Below are 24,420 nucleotides of genomic sequence, written 5' to 3' on the forward strand. Positions count from 1 at the left end.
CGAAATGCTTGTGCTTCTAGTTCCGACAGTGCAGTAATATCATAACAACTACCTTATACACACAAGTGTAAAGGAATGAATAAGAATATGTACATATAAATATATGGATGAGAGATGGTGTCACGAATGTTGTTGTAAGAATCGGACCAAAATGCATTGTGGTTTGGGTTCATCATCTTTATTATGTGACCCGGCAAAAAACAATAAAGAACAAAACGCTGATTGGGAACCATAGAACCTAGAAATAAAGAAACTAGAACGCCCACCCTAGTCACACCCTGACCTAACCAAAATAGAGAATAAAGGATCTCTATCTCTTGAGATAGAAGCTGTTTTTCAGTCTCTCGGTCCCTGCTTTGAGGCACCTGTACTGACCTCGCTTCTGGATGATAGCAGGGTGAACAGGCAGTGGCTCGGGTGGTTGTTGTCCTTGATGATCTTTTTGGCCTTCCTGTGACATCGGGTGGTGTAGGTGTCCAGGTAGTTTGCCCCCGGTGTGCAGACCTCACTACCCTCTGGAGAGCCTTACGGTTGTGGGCGGAGCAGTTGCCGTACCAGGAGGTGATACAGCCCGACAGGATGCTCTCGATTGTGCATCTGTAAAAGTTTGAGTGTTTCTGGTAATAAGCCACATTTCTTCAGCCTTCTGAGTTTGAAGAGGCGCTGTTGTACCTTCTTCACCACGCTGTCTGTGTGGGTGGACCATTTCAGTTTGTGTACGCCGAGGAACTTGAAACTTTCCACCTTCTCCACTACTGTCCCTTCAATGTGGAAAGGGGGGTGCTCCTTCTGATGTTTCCTGAAGTCCACGATCATCTCCTTTGTTTTGTTGACGTTGAGTGTGAGGTTATTTTCCTGACACCACACTCCGAGGACCCTCACCTCCTCCCTGTAGGCCGCCTCGTCGTTGTTGGTAATCAAGCCTACCTCTGTAGTGTCGTCTGCAAACTAAATGATTGAGTTGGAGGCATGAGGCATGAATGGCCACGCAGTCATGGGTGAACAGGGAGTACATGAGAGGACTGAGAACACACCCTTGTGGGGCCCCAGTGTTGAGGATCAGCGGGGTGGAGATGTTTCCTACCCTCACCACCTGGGGGCAACCCGTCAGAAAAGTCCAGGACCCAGTTGCACAGGGCGTGGTTGAGACTCAGGGTCTCGAGCTTAATGACGAGTTTGGAGGGTACTATGGTGTTAAATGCTGAGCTGTGATTGATGAACAGCATTCTTACATAGGCATTCCTCTTGTCCAGATGGGTTAGGGCAGTGTGCAGTGTGGTTGCGATTGCGTCGTCTGTGGACCTATTGAGGCAGTAAGTGGGTCTAGGGTGTCAGGTAGGGTGGAGGTGATATGATCCTTGACTAGTCTCTCAAAGCACTTCATCATAACGGAAGTGAGTGCTACAGGGCGATAGTCATTTAGCTCAGTTACCTTAGCTTTCTTGGGAATAGGAACAATGGTGGCCCTCTTGAAGCATGTGGGAACAGCAGACTGGGATAAGGAAGGATTGATTGAATATGTCCGAAAACACACCAGCGAGCTGTTCTGCGCATGCTCTGAGGACGCGGCTAGGGATGCCGTCTGGGCCGGCAGTCTTGCGAGGGTTAACACGTTTAAATGTTTTACTCATGTTGGCTGCGGTGAAGGAGGGTCCACAGGTTTTGGTAGCGGGCCGTGTCAGTGGCACTGTATTGTCCTCAAAGCGAGCAAAGAAGTTGTTTAGTTTGTCTGGGAGCAAGACATCGGTGTCCGCGACAGGGCTGGTTTTCTTTTGTAGTCCGTGATTGACTGTGTGTTGCCACATACGTCTCGTGTCTGAGACGTTGAATTGCAACTCTACTTTGTCTCTATACTGACGCTTAGCTTGTTTGATTGCCTCTCCCCCCCCCCCCCTCTCTCTCTCTCTCTCTCTGTCTCTCTCTCTCTCCCCCATCTCTCTCTCTCTCTCTCTCTCTCTCTCTTTCCCCCCATCTCTCTCTCTGGCTCTCTCTCTCCGGCTCTCTCTCTCTCTCTGTCTCTCTCCCCCATCACTCTCTCTCTCTAGGTGCTGGCCATGCTGTTTGATTCCGTTCTGTGTTGACTCCTGTCAGGACGTAGAACACCGCTGCCCCAACTGCAAGAGAGTGATCCACATCCACAAACTCATGTGAACAGACCAAGATGAGACACCTGCCACAAAGTGATCCATATCTGCAAACCTACTGTATATATGAACAGACCTAGCCACAGCCTACTGACAGTTCAGTGCGTAATCCACATCAGAAAGACAATAGTCTACTGTCTCTCTGAAATGACTACAGCAGGACAGCTTCCTCTACTGTCTCTCTGAAATGACCACAGCAGGGCAGCTTCCTCTACTGTCTCTCTGAAATGACCACAGCAGGACAGCTTCCTCTACTGTCTCTCTGAAATGACCACAGCAGGGCAGCTTCCTCTACTGTCTCTCTGAAATGACCACAGCAGGGCAGCTTCCTCTACTGTCTCTCTGAAATGACTACAGCAGGGCAGCTTCCTCTACTGTCTCTCTGAAATGACTACAGCATGACAGCTTCCTCTACTGTCTCTCTGAAATGACCACAGCAGGACAGCTTACTCTACTGTCTCTCTGAAATGACTGCAGCAGGGCAGCTTCCTCTACTGTCTCTCTGAAATGGCTGCAGCAGGACAGCTTCCTCTACTGTCTCTCTGAAATGGCTGCAGCAGGACAGCTTCCTCTACTGTCTCTCTGAAATGGCTGCAGCAGGACAGCTTCCTCTACTGTCTCTCTGAAATGGCTGCAGCAGGACAGCTTCCTCTACTGTCTCTCTGAAATGGCTGCAGCAGGACAGCTTCCTCTACTGTCTCTCTGAAATGGCTGCAGCAGGGCAGCTTCCTCTACTGTCTCTCTGAAATGGCTGCAGCAGGACAGCTTCCTCTACTGTCTCTCTGAAATGGCTGCAGCAGGACAGCTTCCTCTACTGTCTCTCTGAAATGGCTGCAGCAGGGCAGCTTCCTCTACTGTCTCTCTGAAATGGCTGCAGCAGGACAGCTTCCTCTACTGTCTCTCTCAAATGGCTGCAGCAGGGCAGCTTCCTCTACTGTCTCTCTGAAATGGCTGCAGCAGGACAGCTTCCTCTACTGTCTCTCTGAAATGGCTGCAGCAGGACAGCTTCCTCTACTGTCTCTCTGAAATGACCGCAGCAGGACAGCTTCCTCTACTGTCTCTCTGAAATGACCGCAGCAGGACAGCTTCCTCTACTGTCTCTCTGAAATGACTACAGCAGGACAGCTTCCTCTACTGTCTCTCTGAAATGACTGCAGCAGGACAGCTTCCTCTACTGTCTCTCTGAAATGACCACAGCAGGACAGCTTTCTCTCTGTCTCTCTGAAATGACCACAGCAGGACAGCTTCCTCTACTGTCTCTCTGAAATGGCTGCAGCAGGACAGCTTCCTCTACTGTCTCTCTGAAATGACCACAGCAGGACAGCTTTCTCTCTGTCTCTCTGAAATGACTACAGCAGGACAGCTTCCTCTACTGTCAATGGGAATGTGTGACAGGGTATTCGTAAAAATGAATGAAACCAAAAATGTGCTTAAGGTGAGGCATTAATTAGGGTTAGCAGTGTGGTTATATTTGATGACTTTGTGGCTGTGCTACTGATTGTAATGACGTTTTTTAATTAAATGGATTTAAACAGAAAGTATTGTAATAAATAACGGTCAAGTTTATTGATTGGTTGTTTGCTTTTTTGATTGATGAATAACAAGGATTTTAATCATCTCAATAATACCTTTGACTTTTGAGAGGATATGAAATATTATATTATTTCATAAACACACACAATGCCAGTAATAGAGGCTAAACATTGAAGGTTCCTGTCATCATCTCCAGTAGCACACACACACACACACACACACACACAGACACACTCACAGACACACTCACACACACACACACCACACACACACACACACACAGACACACCACCCCTCTTCACTAATCAGTCTGCACTTTAACCCTTTAGTCACTAAAGCTTAGTAAGTCAGAGGTCTCTGGTCTGTTGATTGGAACCAAGGGAGTCTTCAGGTCTGAGGTCAAGTTCCTGTTCCCTGGCATACTGGGCGTTGTCTCACAGTCAAAGGTGGAGGTGCAGCGAAATGCTTGTGTGTCTAGCTCCAACAGTATAGTAATACCTAATGCTTGTGTTTCTAGCTCCAACAGTATAGTAATACCTAATGCTTGTGTGTCTAGCTCCAACAGTACAGTAATACCTAATGCTTGTATGTCTAGCTCCAACAGTACAGTAATACCTAATGCTTGTGTTTCTAGCTCCAACAATACAGTAATACCTAATGCTTGTGTGTCTAGCTCCAACAGTACAGTAATACCTAATGCTTGTGTCTAGCTCCAACAGCACAGTAATACCTAATGCTTGTGTGTCTAGCTCCAACAGCACAGTAATACCTAATGCTTGTGTTTCTAGCTCCAACAGTACAGTAATACCTAATGCTTGTATGTCTAGCTCCAACAGTACAGTAATACCTAATGCTTGTATGTCTAGCTCCAACAGTACAGTAATACCTAATGCTTGTGTGTCTAGCTCCAACAGTACAGTAATACCTAATGCTTGTGTGTCTAGCTCCAACAGTGCAGTAATACCTAATGCTTGTGTGTCTAGCTCCAACAGTACAGTAATACCTAATGCTTGTGTGTCTAGCTCCAACAGTGCAGTAATACCTAATGCTTGTGTGTCTAGCTCCAACAGTACAGTAATACCTAATGCTTGTGTGTCTAGCTCCAACAGTACAGTAATACCTCATGCTTGTGTGTCTAGCTCCAACAGCACAGTAATACCTAATGCTTGTGTTTCTAGCTCCAACAGTACAGTAATACCTATATGTCTTGTGTACCATGTACTGACACCCTAGACCCATGGTAGTGTACCATACCCACTACCATACCCACTACCATACCCACTACCATACCCACTACCATACCTACTACCATACCCACTACCATACCCACTACCATACCTACTACCACACCTACTACCAAACCCACTACCACACCCCTACCATACCCACTACCATACCCACTACCATACCTACTACCATACCCCCTACCATACCCCTACCATACCCACTACCATACCCACTACCATACCTACTACCATACCTACTACCATACCCACTACCATACCCACTACCATACCCACTACCATACCCACTACCATACCCACTACCATACCCACTACCATACCTACTACCATACCCACTACCATACCCACTACCATACCCACTACCATACCTACTACCATACCCCTACCATACCCACTACCATACCTACTACCATACCCACTACCATACCCACTACCATACCCACTACCATACCCACTACCATACCTACTACCATACCCACTACCATACCCACTACCATACCCCCTACCACACCCCTACCATACCCCTACCATACCCACTACCATACCCACTACCATACCCACTACCATACCCCTACCATACCCACTACCATACCCACTACCACACCCCTACCATACCCACTACCATACCCACTACCATACCTACTACCATACCCCCTACCATACCCCTACCATACCCACTACCATACCCACTACCATACCCACTACCATACCCACTACCATACCCACAACCATACCCTGCTCAAAGGCACTTCAATGTTTTGTCTCACCCATCCACCCTCTGAATGTCTTACACACACAATCCATGTCTCAATTGTCTCAAGGTTAAAAATATATATTTTTAAACCTGTCTCCTCCACTTTGTTAGGTTCTAATTCTCAGAGTATAACAGCTCAACAGACATTTACGAAAGCGTAACCAAGTTTATTACCCAGAGGGTCGATACAGCTGCATTCAGACAAAGACATGGCTTCCCCTGTGGCAGTATTCATACCCCCCTTTGGGTGGAGTCTCCTCCTCATCACTACACAGGGCATCGTTATTTCTACTCAGGGAGTTGAGGGATCTGGGCCTTCAACGGTTCCTCCCCTTATCAGGACTGCCACATGCCATCGTGTTCCCTGCACTCAGCCCCTCCCAATCTTCCTTATGGCTCCACCCATCGTGTTCCCTGCACTCAGCCCCTCCCAAGCTTCATTATGACTCCACCCATCGTGTTCCCTGCTCTCAGCCCCTCCCAAGCTTCATTATGGCTCCACCCATCGTGTTCCCTGCACTCAGCCCCTCCCAAGCTTCATGATGGCTCCACCCATCGTGTTCCCTGCACTCAGCCCCTCCCAAGCTTCATTATGGCTCCACCCATCGTGTTCCCTGCACTCAGCCCCTCCCAAGCTTCATTATGGCTCCACCCATCGTGTTCCCTGCATTCAGCCCCTCCCAAGCTTCCTTATGGCTCCACCCATCGTGTTCCCTGCACTCAGCCCCTCCCAAGCTTCATCATGGCTCCACCCATCGTGTTCCCTGCACTCAGCCCCTCCCAAGCTTCCTTATGGCTCCACCCATCGTGTTCCCTGCACTCAGCCCCTCCCTAGCTTCGTTATGGCTCCACCCATCGTGTTCCCTGCACTCAGCCCCTCCCAAGCTTCGTTATGGCTCCACCCATCGTGTTCCCTGCACTCAGCCCCTCCCTAGCTTCGTTATGGCTCCACCCATCGTGTTCCCTGCACTCAGCCCCTCCCAAGCTTCGTTATGGCTCCACCCATCGTGTTCCCTGCACTCAGCCCCTCCCAAGCTTCGTTATGGCTCCACCCATCGTGTTCCCTGCACTCAGCCCCTCCCAAGCTTCATGATGGCTCCACCCATCGTGTTCCCTGCACTCAGCCCCTCCCAAGCTTCGTTATGGCTCCACCCATCGTGTTCCCTGCACTCAGCCCCTCCCTAGCTTCATGATGGCTCCACCCATCGTGTTCCCTGCACTCAGCCCCTCCCTAGCTTCATGATGGCTCCACCCATCGTGTTCCCTGCACTCAGCCCCTCCCTAGCTTCATGATGGCTCCACCCATCGTGTTCCCTGCACTCAGCCCCTCCCAAGCTTCGTTATGGCTCCACCCATCGTGTTCCCTGCACTCAGCCCCTCCCAAGCTTCATGATGGCTCCACCCATCATGTTCCCTGCACTCAGCCCCTCCCAAGCTTCGTTATGGCTCCACCCATCATGTTCCCTGCACTCAGCCCCTCCCAAGCTTCATTATGGCTCCACCCATCGTGTCTCTTTTGTAACTAATGTTCCAATGTTCCAAGTCGAACCCAGAATGCAACACCTTCTTTCACACTGACATCAATAAGGGATCCTAGCTTTCACCTGGATTCACCTGGTCAGTCTATGTCATGGAAAGAGAAGGTGTTCTTAATGTTTTGAACACTCAGTGTGTGTAAAACAGTATGTAAACATGTAAAATGTAAACATCGGCCAGCAGTCTAAGGTTCAGGGCAGGGCAGGTAACTGGGCGCAGTGGGGACTGTTTAACAGTCTGATGGCCTTGAGATAGAAGCTGTTTATAAAGTCTCTCAGTCCCAGCTTCGCTGCACCTGTCCCGTCTCCGTCTTCTAGATGGTAGCGGGGTGTAACAGGCCGTGGCTCGTTTGGAGCAACTTAGAAATGTGACGTCTGGATAAACGTGGATAAACGTCAGAGTCTGAAGTCCAATTGGTAAAACTGTGAGATCTTGTTGACATTTCACTGGTAAAACTTGAAGAATTATCACTAATGATTGACAGTGAGAAAGGTGAAGGGAGGGTGACCACAACAATGCGTGTGTAAAGTAGAGGTAAATAGACACAGAACGTGATTGGGACCTTCAGCTGTTGAGAGGAGGCTTCTAGGGAGGGCTGGACAGGGGCGGAACGGGGGGCGGGACTGGGGCGGGGCGGGGGCGGGACAGGGGCGGAACGGGGGGGGTGGGACGGGGGCGGGAAAGGCTTGTGTTGCTCATCATCACTATTCAGTCACTTCAGATGAAGTTATTACCTTATCTGCCTGACTCCTCCCTAACAGCTTAGCCCGCCCCCTCTATGAATTCCATTCAATTCAAGGGGCTTTATTGGCATGGGAAACACATGTTAACATTGCCAAAGAAAGTAAAGTAGATCATAAACAAAAGTGAAGTAAACAATAAAAATTAACAGTAAATATTACACTCACAAAAATTCAAAAATCACTCTCTCTCTCTCTCTCTGTCTCTCTCTCTCTCTCTCTGTCTCTATCTGTCTGTCTGTCTGTCTCTCTCTCTCTCTCTCTCGTCTCTCTCTCTCTCTCTGTCTCTCTCGGTGCTTCAGTTTCGTTGTCTCTTCAGGGAGTTGCAGTTCTCATCTGTAGCTCCACAGTACCTCGTCTCCTACAGGGCTCCAGACAGGTAAGGGACTGTTGTTCTGCTCGTGGCTGGGAAAGGGTGTTCTGAGCTGGGTAAGGTGGGCTGGGATAGGGTGTTCTGGGCTGGGATAGAGTGTTCTGAGCTGGGATAAGGTGGGCTGGGATAGGGTGTTCTGAGTTGGGGTAAAGTGGGCTGGGATAGGGTGTTCTGAGCTGGGTAAGGTGGGCTGGGATAGGGTGTTCTGAGCTGGGTAAGGTGGGCTGGGATAGGGTGTTCTGAGCTGGTTAAGGTGGGCTGGTATAGGGTGTTCTAAGGTGGGCTGGGATAGGGTGTTCTGAGCTGGGTAAGGTGGGCTGGGATAGGGTGTTCTGAGCTGGTTAAGGTGGGCTGGTATAGGGTGTTCTAAGGTGGGCTGGGATAGGGTGTTCTGAGCTGGGTAAGTTTTTTTTAGCTTGTGTGTGTGTGTGTGTGTTCTGCATTTGTGTTTGTCTGAAAGAAAAGAGAACGGTAGGCAGGTCAGTTAAGAACAAATTCTTATTTACAATGGTGGCATACCATGGGCAAACCCAGACAATGCTGGGCCAATTGTGCGTCGCCCTATGGGACTCCCGATCACGGCCGGATGTGATACAGCCCAGGATCAAACCAGGGTCTGTAGTGATGCCTCTAGCACTATGATTGAGTGCCTTAGACCTCTGTGCCACTCTGTCCATGCAATGAATAGGACTGCATGGACAGATCCCAGAACAGGACTCCTACTGTGAGAAGCTTTGTGGATATGGGCCCAGGTTCCTTCTGCCCATGTAATCCGATTTTCTGAAAGGTAAAACTGATGCTCCTACTGATACTCCTACTGTGAGGTGCCGTACTACCATGGCTGACCCTGTAAAACAACACATTACTATCCGGTGTACAATCGTGGCCAAACGTTTTGAGAATGACACAAATATTAATTTCCACAAAGTTTGCTGCTTCAGTGTCTTTAGATATTTTTGTCAGATGTTACTATGGAATACTGAAGTATAATTACAAGCATTTCATACGTGTCAAAGGCTTTTATTGACAATTACATGACGTTGATGCAAAGAGTCAATATTTGCAGTGTTGACCCTTCTTTTTCAAGACCTCTGCAATCCGCCCTGGCATGCTGTCAATTAACTTCTGGGCCACATCCTGACTGATGTCAGCCCATTCTTGCATAATCAATGCTTGGAGTTTGTCAGAATTTGTGGGTTTTTGTGTGTCCACCCACCTCATGAGGATTGACCACAAGTTCTCAAATGGGATTAAGGCCTGGGGAGTTTCCTGGCCATGGACCCAAAATATTGATGTTTTGTTCCCCAAGCCACTTAGTTATCACTTTTGCCTTATGGCAAGGTGCTCCATCATGCTGGAAAAGGCATTGTTCATCACCAAACTGTTCCTGGATGGTTGGGAGAAGTTGCTCTCGGAGGATGTGTTGGTACCATTCTTTATTCATGGCTGTATTCTTAGGCAAAATTGTGAGTGAGCCCACTCCCTTGGCTGAGAAGCAACCCCACACATGAATGGTCTCAGGATGCTTTACTGTTGGCATGACACAGGACTGATGGTAGCGCTCACCTTGTCTTCTCCAGACAAGCTTTTTTCAGGATGCCCCAAACAATCGGAAAGGGGATTCATCAGAGAAAATGACTTTACCCCAGTCCTCAGCAGTCCAAGCCCTGTACCTTTTGCAGAATATCAGTCTGTCCCTGATGTTTTTTCTGGAGAGAAGTGGCTTCTTTGCTGCCCTTCTTGACACCAGGCCATCCTCCAAAAGTCTTCGCCTCACTGTACGTGCAGATGCACTCACACCTGCCTGCTGCCATTCCTGAGCAAGCTCTGTACTGGTGGTGCCCCGATCCCGCAGCTGAATCAACTTTAGGAGACGGTCCTGGCACTTGCTGGACTTTCTTGGGTGCCCTGAAGCCTTCTTCACAACAATTGAACCGCTCTCCTTGAAGTTCTTGATGATCCGATAAATGGTTGATTTAGGTGCAATCTTACTGGCAGCAACATCCTTGCCTGTGAAGCCCTTTTTGTGCAAAGCAATGATGACGGCACATGTTTCCTTGCAGGTAACCATGTTTGACAGAGGAAGAACAATGATTCCAAGCACCACCCTCATTTTGAAGCTTCCAGTCTGTTATTCGAACTCAATCAGCATGACAGAGTGATCTCCAGCCTTGTCCTCGTCAACACTCACACCTGTGTTGACGAGAGAATCACTGACATGATGTCAGCTGGCCCTTTTGTGGCAGGGCTGAAATGCAGTGGAAATGTTTTTTGGCGATTCAGTTCATTTTCATGGCAAATAGGGACTTTGCAATTAATTGCAATTCATCTGATCACTCTTCATAACATTCTGGAGTATATGCAAGTTGCCTTCATACAAACTGAGGCAGAAGACTTTGTGAAATGTAATATTTGTGTCATTCTCAAAACTTTTGGCCACGACTGTATGTAACAGAACCTAGGGAATAGGGGACCATTTAGGACACACCCATAGATAGAGAGGAGTTATATAGCCTTTGCATTTCCTTATTACGTTCAGATTGTTATAAAATATGTTCTCAAGACTGACCTGGTCACTGTTAGTAAAGATTAAACAGATTGTTTTATAGTACAAGGTTAGTATGAATCATGAAGTTGGAATTTATATTTATTTATTGAACCTTAATTGAACCAGGAAGTCCCATTGGGATCAGAAGACCTGTTTCCTCATGGAGACCACGTAGATTAATTATGTTTAGATCATGTGATGTATTATAGCTGATTCCAGATGACATGCTGCACTGTGGTTGCCTATGACTGACTACGGTTTCTCAAAACTCCATCTGATTGGTCCATAATATGGCATTAGAAACTGTATTTAGTTTTGTCAGCTGATGTGTCATTGTGGAGTGACGCTTAAAGGTTTTCTAACTAACTTCTACTAATTTAATAGTACATTGCAAATGAATTGATTTTGAACATGGACCAAGTTTATGTTTTTTTTCTGCAAGAGAAGTGTTACGTTCTGGCGATGTCCCCTTTAAGGACGGAGATATATATGTTAACTATATGTCCCCTTTAAGGACGGAGATATATATGTTAACTATATGTCCCCTTTAAGGACGGAGATATATATGTTAACTATATGTCCCCTTTAAGGACGGAGATATATATGTTAACTATATGTCCCCTTTAAGGACGGAGATATATATGTTCACTATATGTCCCCTTTAAGGACGGAGATATATATGTTAACTATATGTCCCCTTTAAGGACGGAGATATATATGTTAACTATATGTCCCCTTTAAGGACGGAGATATATATGTTAACTATATGTCCCCTTTAAGGACGGAGATATATATGTTAACTATATGTCCCCTTTAAGGACGGAGATATATATGTTAACTATATGTCCCCTTTAAGGACGGAGATATATATGTTAACTATATGTCCCCTTTAAGGACGGAGATATATATGTTAACTATATGTCCCCTTTAAGGACGGAGATATATATGTTAACTATATGTCCCCTTTAAGGACGGAGATATATATGTTAACTATATGTCCCCTTTAAGGACGGAGATATATATGTTAACTATATGTCCCCTTTAAGGACGGAGATATATATGTTAACTATATGTCCCCTTTAAGGACGGAGATATATATGTTAACTATATGTCCCCTTTAAGGACGGAGATATATATGTTAACTATATGTCCCCTTTAAGGACGGCGATATATATGTTAACTATATGTCCCCTTTAAGGACGGAGATATATATCTTAACTATATGTCCCCTTTAAGGACGGAGAGCACTTATATGGTTCTGATCATGGGCTGGGTACATCATGTGATGTTTGCTGAAGGTTTATTAGTAATGGTGCCGTCATAAATGACGCTCACTGGGAGAATCTCAATTGCATGCTCCTCATGTCCTCTCTCCTCGCCTCCTTCTCAAAACCCATTGGAGGAGAATGAGGAGAGAGAGAGCAGAGAGAGTAGAGAGGACCCCATTGAGATTCTGACACTGTGTTCGCTATCTCCCTATCTCTCTGCTCCCTTTATCTCTCTCCCACCTGTCTTCTCTTTTTCCCCTACCACTCTCTCTCAATTTAATTCAATACAAAGGGCTTTATTGGCATGGAAACATATGTTAACATTGCCAATGCAAGTGAAGTAGATAATTAACAAAAGAGAAATACATGTGCAAATGGTTAAAGTACAAAAGGGAAAATAAATAAACATAGTTTGTATTTACAATGGTGTTTGTTCTTCACTGGTTGCCCCCCCTCTCCCTCCCTCTTCCCCTCTCTTTCTCACTCCCTCACCTCTCCCCCTCCTCTCTCCCCTCTGCTCCCCCTATCTCTCTCTCTCTCTGCTCCCTCCCCCTCTCTCTCTCTCTGCTCCCCCTATCTCTCTCTCTCTCTCTGCTCCCTCCCCCTCTCTCCTCTCTCCCCTCTGCTCCCCTATCTCTCTCTCTCTCTGCTCCCTCCCCCTCTCTCTCTCTCTGCTCCCCCTATCTCTCTCTCTCTCTGCTCCCCCTCAATCTCTCTCTCTGCTCCCCTTATCTCACTCTCTCTCTGCTATCCCTCTCTTTCTCCCTTACTCACCTCTCTCTCTCTGCTCCCCCCTCTCTCTCTCTCTCTCTCTCTCTGCTCCCCTTATCTCTCTCTCTCTGCTCCCCTATCTCTCTCCCCTCTGCTCCCCCTCTCTCTCTCTCTCTCTGCTCCCCCTATATCTCTCTCTGCTCCCCCTCTCTCTGCTCCCCCTATCTATCTCTCTCTGCTCCCCCTATCTCTCTCTCTGCTCCCCCTATCTCTCTCTCTCTGCTCCCCCTATCTCTCTCTCTCTCTGCTCCCCATATCTCTCTCTCTCTCTCTTCCACCTGACTTATCTTTTCCCCCCACCTCTCTCCCCCCCCTCTCTTTCTCACTACCTTACCCCCTCCTCTCTCAACTCTGCCACCCCCCCATATATCTCTCCCCCTCCTCTCTCTCTCTCTCTCTCTCTCAAACGCTTCCGGATGAAATTATTATGTTGTGATAACCTGGATGTCTTCAACCTAGGGCGCCACTCCCCTACCCCGACAGTATGGAGAATGGTCAGCAGTATAGAGGTCAGTATGGATCCCCCCAGCACATCCCAGCTCCCTCCTACCCCGGCCCCCCAGCGACCTACAGCTTACAGGGAGGTGACAAGGGTGGAGCCTACCCCCCCCAGCCTGGCTTCCAGGGAGGTGACAGGGGTGGAGCCTACCCCCCCCCCCCCCCAGCCTGGCTTCCAGGGAGGTGACAGGGGTGGAGCCTACCCCCCCCAGCCTGGCTTCCAGGGAGGTGACAGGGGTGCAGCCTACCCCCCCCAGCCTGGCTTCCAGGGAGGTGACAGGGGTGCAGCCTACCCCCCCCAGCCTGGCTTCCAGGGAGGTGACAGGGGTGGAGCCTACCCCTCCCAGCCTGGCTTCCAGGGAGGTGAGAGACCAGATCTACACTGATACTCTTAGGGACAGTTTAAGCCTTAGACTAAATAGCTATTTCAATAGAGATTCTCCGTTGAGCATGCTTTTCAGACCAGGACTAGGTTTATTCTGTGTCCAGGAAACCAGCCCTTACTCTTCATGTAAATTAAAATGTTACTGGACAGCAACTCCCTTCAATAGTGTTTCATTAAGCGTTTTGGAAGTGTGTTACGATAGCCATAGATGTCATGAGCATCATTGTATCCCTGGGGTTGTGTCCCCATAATGCTGGCCAACCACTCTGTATCCCTGGGGTTGTGTCCCCATAATGCTGGCCAACCACTCTGTATCCCTAGGTTTCTGTTCCCATAATGCTGGCCATCCAATCTGTATCCCTGGGTTTGTGGTCCCATAAGGCTGGCCAACCACTCTGTTTCCCTGGGTTTGTGGTCCCATAAGGCTGACCAACCACTCTGTATCCCTGGGTTTGTGGTCCCATAATGCTGGCCAACCACTCTGTATCCCTGGGTTTGTGTTCCCATAATGCTGGCCAACCACTCTGTCTCCCTGGGTTGTGGTACATTACGCTGGACAACCACTCTGTATCCCTGTGTGGTGGTACATTATGCTGTCCAACCACTCTGTATCCCTGTGTGGTGGTACATAATGCTGGCCAACCACTCTGTATCCCTGGGTTGTGGTACATTATGTAGTCCAACCACTCTGTATCCCTGTGTGGTGGTACATTATGCTGTCCAACCACTCTGTATCCCTGTGTGGTGGTACATAATGCTGGCCAACCACTCTGTATCCCTGGGTTTGTGTTCCCATAACGCTGGCCAACCACTCTGTATCCCTGGGTTTGTGTTCCCATAATGCTGGCCAACCACTCTGTATCCCTGGGTTTGTGGTCCTATAATGCTGGCCAACCACTCTGTATCCCTGGGTTTGTGTTCCCATAATGCTGGCCAACCACTCTGTATCCCTGGGTTTGTGATAAATGATAGTGTATTGATGTATTTATCTATCCCTTATTGATCAGGTCCCCAAGCCGGCATGTACCCACCACCTCCCCAATACAGCATGGCACAACCTAGAAACACCCCTGGGGGTGAGTCACACACACACACACACACACACACACACACACACACACACACACACACACACACACACACACACACACACACACACACAGTGACGTGATTATTTAATCAAAATAGCTGTTATGAAAAGCCAATTTAAAAATGAAATTATATTTTCAATCATTTTTCTAAATTCTCACAATAACAAAAGTCATTTGTCTGATGATTCGGGGTTACAGCTAATTCCGACCAGCAGACTGTAGACACAACGTAGTGAAGACAGAGTCTCGATTTTGACGGCTAGCTAGTGAGTTTGTGAGTGAAGTAAACAAAGCCAGGTTATCTGTGCCAGATGCACACAAGTGTTGAGTAGTGCAGATATTTTAGCTAATTTATTGAAAATGAAATACAGAAATTTTACATTTACATAAGTATTCACACCCCTGAGTCAATACATTTTAGAATCCCCTTTGGCAGCAATTACAGCTGTGAGTCTTTCTGGGTAAGTCTCAAACAGCTTTGCTCACCTGGATTGTCCAATATTTGTCGATTATTCTTTAAAAAATATAGATATTAAAAAAATACAGAAATAACTCATTTACATAAGTATTCACACGGCTTTGCTATGATACTCCAAATTGAGCTCAGGTATGTCCAATTTCATTTGTTCATCCTTGGGATGTCAATACAACTTGATTGGAATCCACCAGTGCCCAATTCAATTGTTTGGACATGATTTAGAAAGAAACACACCTGTCTATATAATGTCACACAGTTGACAGAAACTATACCATGAAGTCTGAGGAACTGTCTGTAGATCTCTGAGGTAGAATTGTGATGAGTCATATATCTGGGGAAGAGTAGAAAACTAGTTCTAGAACGTTGAAAGTTTCCAAGAGCACAGTGGCCTCCATCATTGAGAAATAGAAAAATATGGAAGTAGCCAGACTCTGCCTAGAGCTGACTATCTGACAAAACTGAGCAGGCAAGAAGGACCTTGGTCATGGAGGTGACCAAGAACCCAAAGACCACTCTGACAGAACTATAGAGTTCTTTGGCTGAGATGGGAGAACCTGCCAGAAGGACAACAGTCTCTACAGCACTTCACCAATGTGGGCTTTATGGGAGACTGGCCAGACAAGCCCCTCCTGAGAAAAGGCACATGACATCACGTCTGGAGTTTGCAAGAAGACATGCGAAAGATTGAGAACATAAGGTAAAATATTCTGTGGTCTAATGAAACAAAAATGGAACTCTTTGGCCTGAATGCAAAGTGCATTCACCCATCTAACACCATCCCTACCGTGAAGCATGGTGATGGCAGCATAATTCTATGGGGATGCTTATCAGTGGCAGGGACTGGGAGACTGGTAAGGATAGAGGGAACAATAAACAAACTTGTAAAATTAAAAGAGACTGAAGTGCAAATGCAGGTGGACCAATCCGTTTGACCACGCTTCTGCAAAAGCCCACCAAGTGCCTTTCGCACTACAACAGAAGGTCGAGGCAGAGCTCGACAGGCTCCAAACCACTGGAATTCTCTAGCCAATCTCTTACTCTGAGTGGGCTGCCCCCATTGTCCCAGTAATGAAGCCTGATGGAAATATCAGGATTTGTGGAGATTACAAGCTGACCGCCAATGTAGCTTCCAGGCTGGACCAGCACCCCACTGCCAACGATAGAGGAGATATTCACAAAGCTATTTGGTGGGACATGCTTTTCCAAGCTGCCCATGTCTCACGCATACCAGCAGTTGGTGCTGGCTGAAAAATCCTGCAAAGTGGCTAGAATTAACACCGACAAGGGGCTGTTTCAGTACACGTGCCCTCCGTTTAGTGTCTCCTCTGCCTGAGTGATCTGTCAAGGAACAATGGAGAATCTGTTAACAGCACACTATTGTATAGATGCACACTACTGTATAGATGGAGGATATCCTTATCACCGGTGTCATGGAGGAAGACCACTAACAAAAAGAAACTTGAAAGATTAGTGTAAAGTCTGGAGAGCACAGGGCTTCTCCTGAAGAAATCAAAGTGTGTTTTCCTGGCCCCTGAAGTGGAGTACTTGGGGTACAAAGTCCCTACCAATGGGTTTCAAACTCTGGATGTGAGTGAGCTTTGGGCCTACCTTGCAAAGTTAAATTACTATGGCCAATTTATTCCTAACCTGGCCTCTGTCCTAACCCCACTGCAAGAAATCTTACAGGTATGCGCACGGACGCCACATCAACATCCAAATGGACCAGAAGCCCATGTTAGGGCTCCTTGGTGAGCTGAAGAACATACACCCATCCTCCTCCGGGCAACTCCAAAGACCCTCATGTTAGCTCAATACCAATATGAGTTGCTGTACAGACCAGGCCCCTCCATCGCCAATGCTGATGGTCTCAGCGAGCTGCGGCTTCCAGACATGTCCAAAGACCTCAAATGTCCCCCTGGATTGGTGGGCTTGCTGAAACAGCTCCAAACAGCTCCAATAGATCATCGCCAACTGAAGAAATGGATTGTAAGAGACCCTCTTCTCTCCAACGTCAGCCACTTAGTCCAGGAGCAATGGGGTGTCCACTGTCCTACGGAGGAGTTGCAGACATATTTTAAAAGGAGAAACAAACTCTCGATGGAGGACAGAAATCCTGCTTTAGGGCCTTCGTGCTGCTTTAGGGCCTTCGTGCTGCTTTAGGGCCTTTGTGCTGCTTTAGGGCCTTCGTGCTGCTTTAGGGCCTTCGTGCTGCTTTAGGGCCTTCGTGCTGCTTTAGGGCCTTCGTGCTGCTTTAGGGCCTTCGTGCTGCTTTAGGGCCTTCGTGCTGCTTTAGGGCCTTTGTGCTGCTTTAGGGCCTTCGTGCTGCTTTAGGGCCTTTGTGCTGCTTTAGGGCCTTCGTGCTGCTTTAGGGCCTTCGTGCTGCTTTAGGGCCTTTGTGCTGCTTTAGGGCCTTTGTGCTGCTTTAGGGCCTTTGTGCTGCTTTAGGGCCTTCGTGCTGCTTTAGGGCCTTCGTGCTGCCATCACACGGATGTCAGACTTTATTGGAAGAACTCCACGAGTCGCACCCAGGAGTACCCAGAATGCCACAGCAAGAGTGCACATGTGGTGGCTGGGAAAGTCAGCCGCTTAGTCCATGAGCAATGGTGTGTCCACTGTCCTGATTGGACAAAGCGGTGGAAGAGCAGGTGCAGTCTTGTGCTACTTGCCAGCAGGTATGAAATGCTCTAGCATAAGCCCTTGGGAGTGGCCTGGAAAACCCTTGACTTGCATTCACATTGACTATGCAGGGCCTTTCCTTGGGTAGATGTTCTTGTTGGCTGTAGATGCTCACTCAAAATGGCTTGAAGTTTTTCCAGTCCACACTGCAAACTCAGCAACAACAACTGAGCATCTCAGGGAAGTATTCAGTACTCATGGTCTTCCCCATACTGTCACATCAGACAATGCAGCCATCTTTATGAGTGGCAACCAATGGTATTCGCCACATCACCTCCACCCCTAGCACCCTTCCATGAATGGCTTAGTGGAGAGGGCAATCCAGACATTGAAAAGAGCCTTGGCACACTGAAAACCAGAGTTTACCCATCCCTGGCAGCCTACCGCTGTATCACCACAACCGGGATGTCTCCAGCTAAGATTATGTTTGGCCACCCTGTTCGGACCAGGTGTCAGTACAAGAGTTCTCCGCAGTCAGGAACGGATGGCTACCAACAGGAAAAAACACCAAATCCGCCAGGTCGCTGGATTTTTTTTTCTCATTTTGCCTGTCATAGTTGATGGTGTACCTATGATGAAAATTATACAGGCCTCTCTCATCTTTTTAAGTGGGAGAACTTGCACAATTGGTGGCTGACTAAATACTTTTTTGCCCCACTGTATATCTGGTTCTAACCAGCATTCTCCTCCCTCTGCAGTAACCCAGGTGGTGGTTCTGACCAGTTCTGTCTGGTTCTAACCAGTATTCTCCTCCCTCTGCAGTAACCCAGGTGGTGGTTCTGACCAGTTCTATCTGGTTCTAACCAGTATTCTCCTCCCTCTGCAGTAACCCAGGTGGTGATACAGCAGCCGCTGCTAAGAGACGTACCCGGCCAGATGACGTGTCCCCACTGTCAGGTCCCGGTTCTGACAGAGACCACACACACCCCTGGACTGCTCACCTGGCTCATCTGTGGAGCCCTCTTCTGCTTCCTGTGAGTTGACACACACACGGGCCGACACACACACACATGCACATACAGGAATACACACACACACACACACACACATGCACCTACAGGAATACACACACACACACACACACACACACACACACATGCACATACAGGAATACACACACACACACACATGCACATACAGGAATACACACACACACGCACATACAGGAATACACACATACACACACACACACATGCACCTACAGGAATACACACACACACACACACACACACACACATGCACATACAGGAATACACACACACACACACACACATACAGGAATACACACACACACACACGCACATACAGGAATACACACACACACACACACACATACAGGAATACACACACACACACACGCACATACAGGAATACACACACACACACACACACATACAGGAATACACACACACACACGCACATACAGGAATACACAGCTTTTTTGTTGTTGTAGCTTTTATTCTCTCACACACACTGAATATCCTCTCTCTCTCTCTTTGTCCCCCCCCCCCCCCCCCCTCTCTCTAGGTGCATGATATTCTCATGGATTCCGTTCTGTGTTGACTCCTGTAAGGACGTAGAACACCGCTGCCCCAACTGCAAGACAGTGATCTACATCCACAAACGCATGTGAACAGACCTAGACCAGACACCTGCCACAAAGTGATCCTTACCTATATTAATCTATTCCAGTAGTGTTGACCCTCTGAGGGAAACTGCAAACCCAGTTGAATGCACCAGGATTGGAAAGACAATGGGCTCCTCTACTGTCTGTCGCTGAAATCACTGCTGCAGTACCAGCTTTTCATGTACTGGGAATGTGTGACGGGGTATTATTATAGTCGTCATTTACTCTATCGTAAAAATTCATGAAATCAAAATGTGCTTCTTGGTCTTAATTTCAGGTTAAGGTTAGGTATTATGGTCAGCAGTGTGGTTATATTTGATGACTTTGTGGCTGTGCCAGCTAGTGACCCCTCTACAGAGCTGCCTCCGGGGCAAGATTCATGACAATAAATGCCAACCTGCCCCTAATTAGGGGGAACAGGTTAAAGAGTAGACAGACATACACATGCCAAGACCAGTTTAATAGGTTTTATACTGATTGTAATGAAGTTTTTCAATTAACACAGAACGCATTGTTCTTTGCAATGAATAACGGTCAAGTTTATTGATTGGTTGTTTACTTTAAATGATTGATGAATTAACAAGGATTATTTTTGTGTGTTTTTTTTTACCCCTTTTCCTCCCCAACTTATTTATTTATTTTACCTTTATTTAACTAGGCAAGTCAGTTAAGAACAAATTCTTATTTTCAATGATGGCCTAGGAACAGTGGGTTAATTGCCTGTTCAGGGGCAGAACGACAGATTTTGTACCTTGTCAGCTCGGGGGTTTGAACTTGCAACCTTCCGGTTACTAGTCCAACACTCTAACTACTAGGCTACCAATTGTTTAGTAGCTACTATCTTGTCTCATCGCTACAACTCCCGTACAGGCTCGGGAGAGACGAAGGTTGAAAGTCATGTGTCCTCCGATACACAACCCAACCAAGCCGCACTGCTTCTTAACACAGCAACACATCCAACCCGGAAGCCAGCCGCACCAATGTGTCGGAGGAAACACCGTGCACCTGGCAACCTTGGCTAGCGCGCACTGCGCCCGGCCCGCCACAGGAGTCGCTGGTGCGCGATGAGACAAGGACATCCCTACTGGCCAAGCCCTCCCTAACCCGGACGACGCTAGGCCAATTGTGCGTCGTCCCATGGACCTCCCGGTCGCAGCCGGTTACGACAGAGCCTGGGCGCAAACCCAGAGTCTCTGATGGCACAGCTCTCAATAATGACTTTCGGAGATGATAATGGTCATTGTATTATTTTTTTCAGAAACACACACTCACACATTCCACATGGTGGTGCTATTCCACATGAACCACACCACCTCCAAACCACCTGTAGTGGTGTTAATGATGTAGCTGGATTGGACTGAACTGATCTGGGCCTGTATTCACTAAGAGTCTCAGAGTAGAAGAGCTGGACTGGACTGATCTGGGCCTGCATTCACTAAGAGTCTCAGAGTAGAAGAGCTAGACTGGACTGATCTGGGCCTGTATTCACTAAGAGTCTCAGAGTAGAAGAGCTGGACTGGGCCTGTATTCACTAAGAGTCTCAGAGTAGAAGAGCTGGACTGGACTGATCTGGGCCTATATTCACCTAGAGTCTCAGAGTAGAAGAGCTAGACTGGACTGATCTGGGCCTATATTCACTAAGAGTCTCAGAGTAGAAGAGTAGAAGAGCTGGACTGGACTGATCTGGGCCTGTATTCACTAAGAGTCTCAGAGTAGAAGAGCTAGACTGGACTGATCTGGGCCTATATTCACTAAGAGTCTCAGAGTAGAAGAGCTGGACTGATCTGGGCCTGCATTCACTAAGAGTCTCAGAGTAGAAGAGCTGGACTGGACTGATCTGGGCCTGCATTCACTAAGAGTCTCAGAGTAGAAGAGCTGGATTGGACTGATCTGGGCCTATATTCACTAAGAGTCTCAGAGTCCATGTAATGTTATTCATGATGATCTTAAAGTCCAAACTGATCCTAGATCATCAGTGCTTTATGAATACTGGCCCTTATCTATATGGTGCTGAGAGGTTCTCTGGCTGGAGAGATAGAGAGAGAGACAGAGAGCGAGAGAAGGAAGGCACAGCGAGAGAGAAGGAAGGCACAGCGAGAGAGAAGGAAGGCACAGCGAGAGAGAGAGAGAAGGAAGACACAGCGAGAGAGCGGGAAAGAGAGAGGGATGAGAGAAAGAAAGAGATAAATATATATATATATAGAGACCGAGAGAGTAATGTATATGGACAAATGAATCACTTCCTGTACTAACTGTTTACAAGTTACATCTCAAAACAGCCAATCACTAGTAAGTAAGTGGTTAAGGAGAGGTCAGACAGGAGAGGATGACCTCAGAATGACCCACAATGACCTTTGACCTAGAGTAATGTCCAAGCTATCTAGCCCCTCTACACACTCACACCTACTATGCTGCGTGTGTGTGTGTGTGTGTGTGTGTGTGTGTGTGTGTGTGTGTGTGTGTACTGGCGTGTGCTTGATCAAAACGTCGACCTCCCAGCTTTACAAAAAAGAGACAGGAGAAAGAGCGAATTAATGAAATGAAGGGAGAGAAGAAGGGATGGAGGGAGGGGGAAGGGATGGAGGGAGATAAGAAGGGAGGGAGGGAGAGAAGAAGGGATGGAGGGAGAGAAGAAGGGATGGAGGGAGAGAAGAAGGGATCGAGGGAGGGGGAAGGGATGGAGGGAGAGAAGAAGGAGAAGAAGGGATGGAGGGAGAGAAGAAGGGATGGAGGGAGAGAAGAAGGGATGGAGGGAGAGAAGAAGGGATGGAGGGAGGGGGAAGGGATGGAGGGAGAGAAGAAGGGATGGAGGGAGGGGGAAGGGATGGAGGGAGAGAAGAAGGGATGGAGGGAGAGAAGAAGGGATGGAGGGAGAGAAGAAGGGATGGAGGGAGGGGGAAGGGATGGAGGGAGAGAAGAAGGGATGGAGGGAGGGGGAAGGGATGGAGGGAGAGAAGAAGGGATGGAGGGAGAGAAGAAGGGATGGAGGGAGAGAAGAAGGGATGGAGGGAGAGAAGAAGGGATGGAGGGAGGGGGAAGGGATGGAGGGAGAGAAGAAGGGATGGAGGGAGGGGGAAGGGATGGAGGGAGAGAAGAAGGGATGGAGGGAGAGAAGAAGGGATGGAGGGAGGGGGAAGAGATGGAGGGAGAGAAGAAGGGATGGAGGGAGAGAAGAAGGGATGGAGGGAGAGAAGAAGGGATGGAGGGAGGGGGAAGGGATGGAGGGAGAGAAGAAGGGATGGAGGGAGAGAAGAAGGGATGGAGGGAGAGAAGAAGGGATGGAGGGAGAGAAGAAGGGTTGGAGGGAGGGGGAAGGGATGGAGGGAGAGAAGGGATGGAGGGAGAGAAGAAGGGATGGAGGGAGGGGGAAGGGATGGAGGGAGAGAAGAAGGGATGGAGGGAGGGGGAAGGGATGGAGGGAGGGGGAAGGGAGGGAGGGAGGGGGAAGGGATGGAGGGAGGGGGAAGGGAGGGAGGGTGAAGGGAGGATTATGGGATGTCCCGTACTTCACAACCGCAGGGTAATGACGAGGTATTCACCAAGCCAGCACTCTACTCCTTCAAATTCATTATCCTCTCTCTCTCACTCTGTCTCAGACTGTCGCTCTCTCTCTCCCCATCTCCCTCTCTCTCTCTCCCCATTTCCCTCTCACTCTCTCCCCCCTCTCTCACACACTCTTCCCCTCTCTATCCCCCCTTTTTCTCTTTACCCCTCTTTCTCTCTCTCCCTCTCCCTCCTTTGCTCAGAGGTTGACATCGTTCACACTTGTTGCATGGTGCTTACTTCCCGATTTGCAATTGATTTAACTGTTTAAGTATTGTTAACTGACATACATGGTCATTGAAATTGACTGATTTGATTTTCGGCTCACTACACATTACACATTGCTACACATTGGAGTTGAGTTGCACTAACGCAAAGTGCTTTGAGATTGAGAAAGACCCAACACTGTATAAAGCCATATCAGTCCATTCACCCAGAGCTCTCCTGCTCAGCCCTACTCAGGGACGGATTGGCCACAGGGCAATTCTGGCAAATGCCAGATGGGCAGGTCCATCTGTAGCTTAGTGGGCCGGTCTGAATAGTTTTTTCTTCTTCTGCAGAATGACCATTATTTGGCTTATAATGGGGGCTTCAAGGGAAATAAAGGCCCGGTCTCGGGACCCAGAGGAAGAAAATGGCCCGATGTGGGGGCCCAGAGGAACAAAATGGGCCGAAATACCTGGGACAATTTGTGGTCCGTCACTGGCCCCATTCATTCAGGTCATCATGTTGTTACTAGGCTAGTTGAGACATTATTAGACACACTAATCTGCACTGCTGACGTGTGTGTGTGTGTGTGTGTGTGTGTGTGTGTGTGTGTGTGTGTGTGTGTGCTACTGGAGATGATGACAGGAACCTTCTATGTTTAGCCTCTATTACCGGCATCTTTACAGAACTCTATTGTCTATTCATTAACACCACTGCTCCTAACGACTCTCTCAGTAATAAACAGTCTCAGGGTAGGAGTGCTGATCTAGGACCAGGTAACGACTCTCTCAGTGCAGTACAGGGTCTGTACTAATAAACAGTCTCGGGTAGGAGTACTGATCTAGAATCAGGTAACGACTCTCTCAGTACAGTACAGGGGCTGTACTAATAAACAGTCTCAGGGTAGGAGTACTGATCTAGGACCAGGTAACGACTCTCTCAGTGCAGTACAGGGTCTGTACTAATAAACAGTCTCAGGGTAGGAGTGCTGATCTAGGATCAGG

General features: G+C 47.9%; 2 protein-coding genes across 2 annotated transcripts in view; both read left to right on the plus strand.

The window, feature by feature from the left end:
- LOC139423694 (lipopolysaccharide-induced tumor necrosis factor-alpha factor homolog) overlaps nucleotides 1-2,431 on the plus strand; it is a 4,782-nt gene extending 2,351 nt beyond the window's left edge. The window contains exon 4 of the mRNA XM_071175305.1: nucleotides 2,046-2,431. Within this exon, the coding sequence (XP_071031406.1) occupies nucleotides 2,046-2,151 (106 nt within the window). The 3' untranslated portion in view covers nucleotides 2,152-2,431. The remainder of the gene's footprint in view (nucleotides 1-2,045) is intronic.
- Nucleotides 2,432-13,395: 10,964 nt separating this feature from the next.
- LOC139423690 (lipopolysaccharide-induced tumor necrosis factor-alpha factor homolog) lies at nucleotides 13,396-19,788 on the plus strand. The gene is made up of 5 exons (XM_071175301.1): nucleotides 13,396-13,495; nucleotides 13,638-13,727; nucleotides 14,802-14,870; nucleotides 18,866-19,013; nucleotides 19,567-19,788. Exons 1-5 carry the CDS (start codon nucleotides 13,396-13,398, stop codon nucleotides 19,670-19,672), a joined length of 513 nt encoding a protein of 170 aa, XP_071031402.1. The 3' UTR covers nucleotides 19,673-19,788.
- Nucleotides 19,789-24,420: the final 4,632 nt, after the last annotated feature.

This window comes from Oncorhynchus clarkii, chromosome 13 (genome assembly GCF_045791955.1).
Source record: "Oncorhynchus clarkii lewisi isolate Uvic-CL-2024 chromosome 13, UVic_Ocla_1.0, whole genome shotgun sequence".
Classification (NCBI taxonomy): domain Eukaryota; kingdom Metazoa; phylum Chordata; class Actinopteri; order Salmoniformes; family Salmonidae; genus Oncorhynchus; species Oncorhynchus clarkii.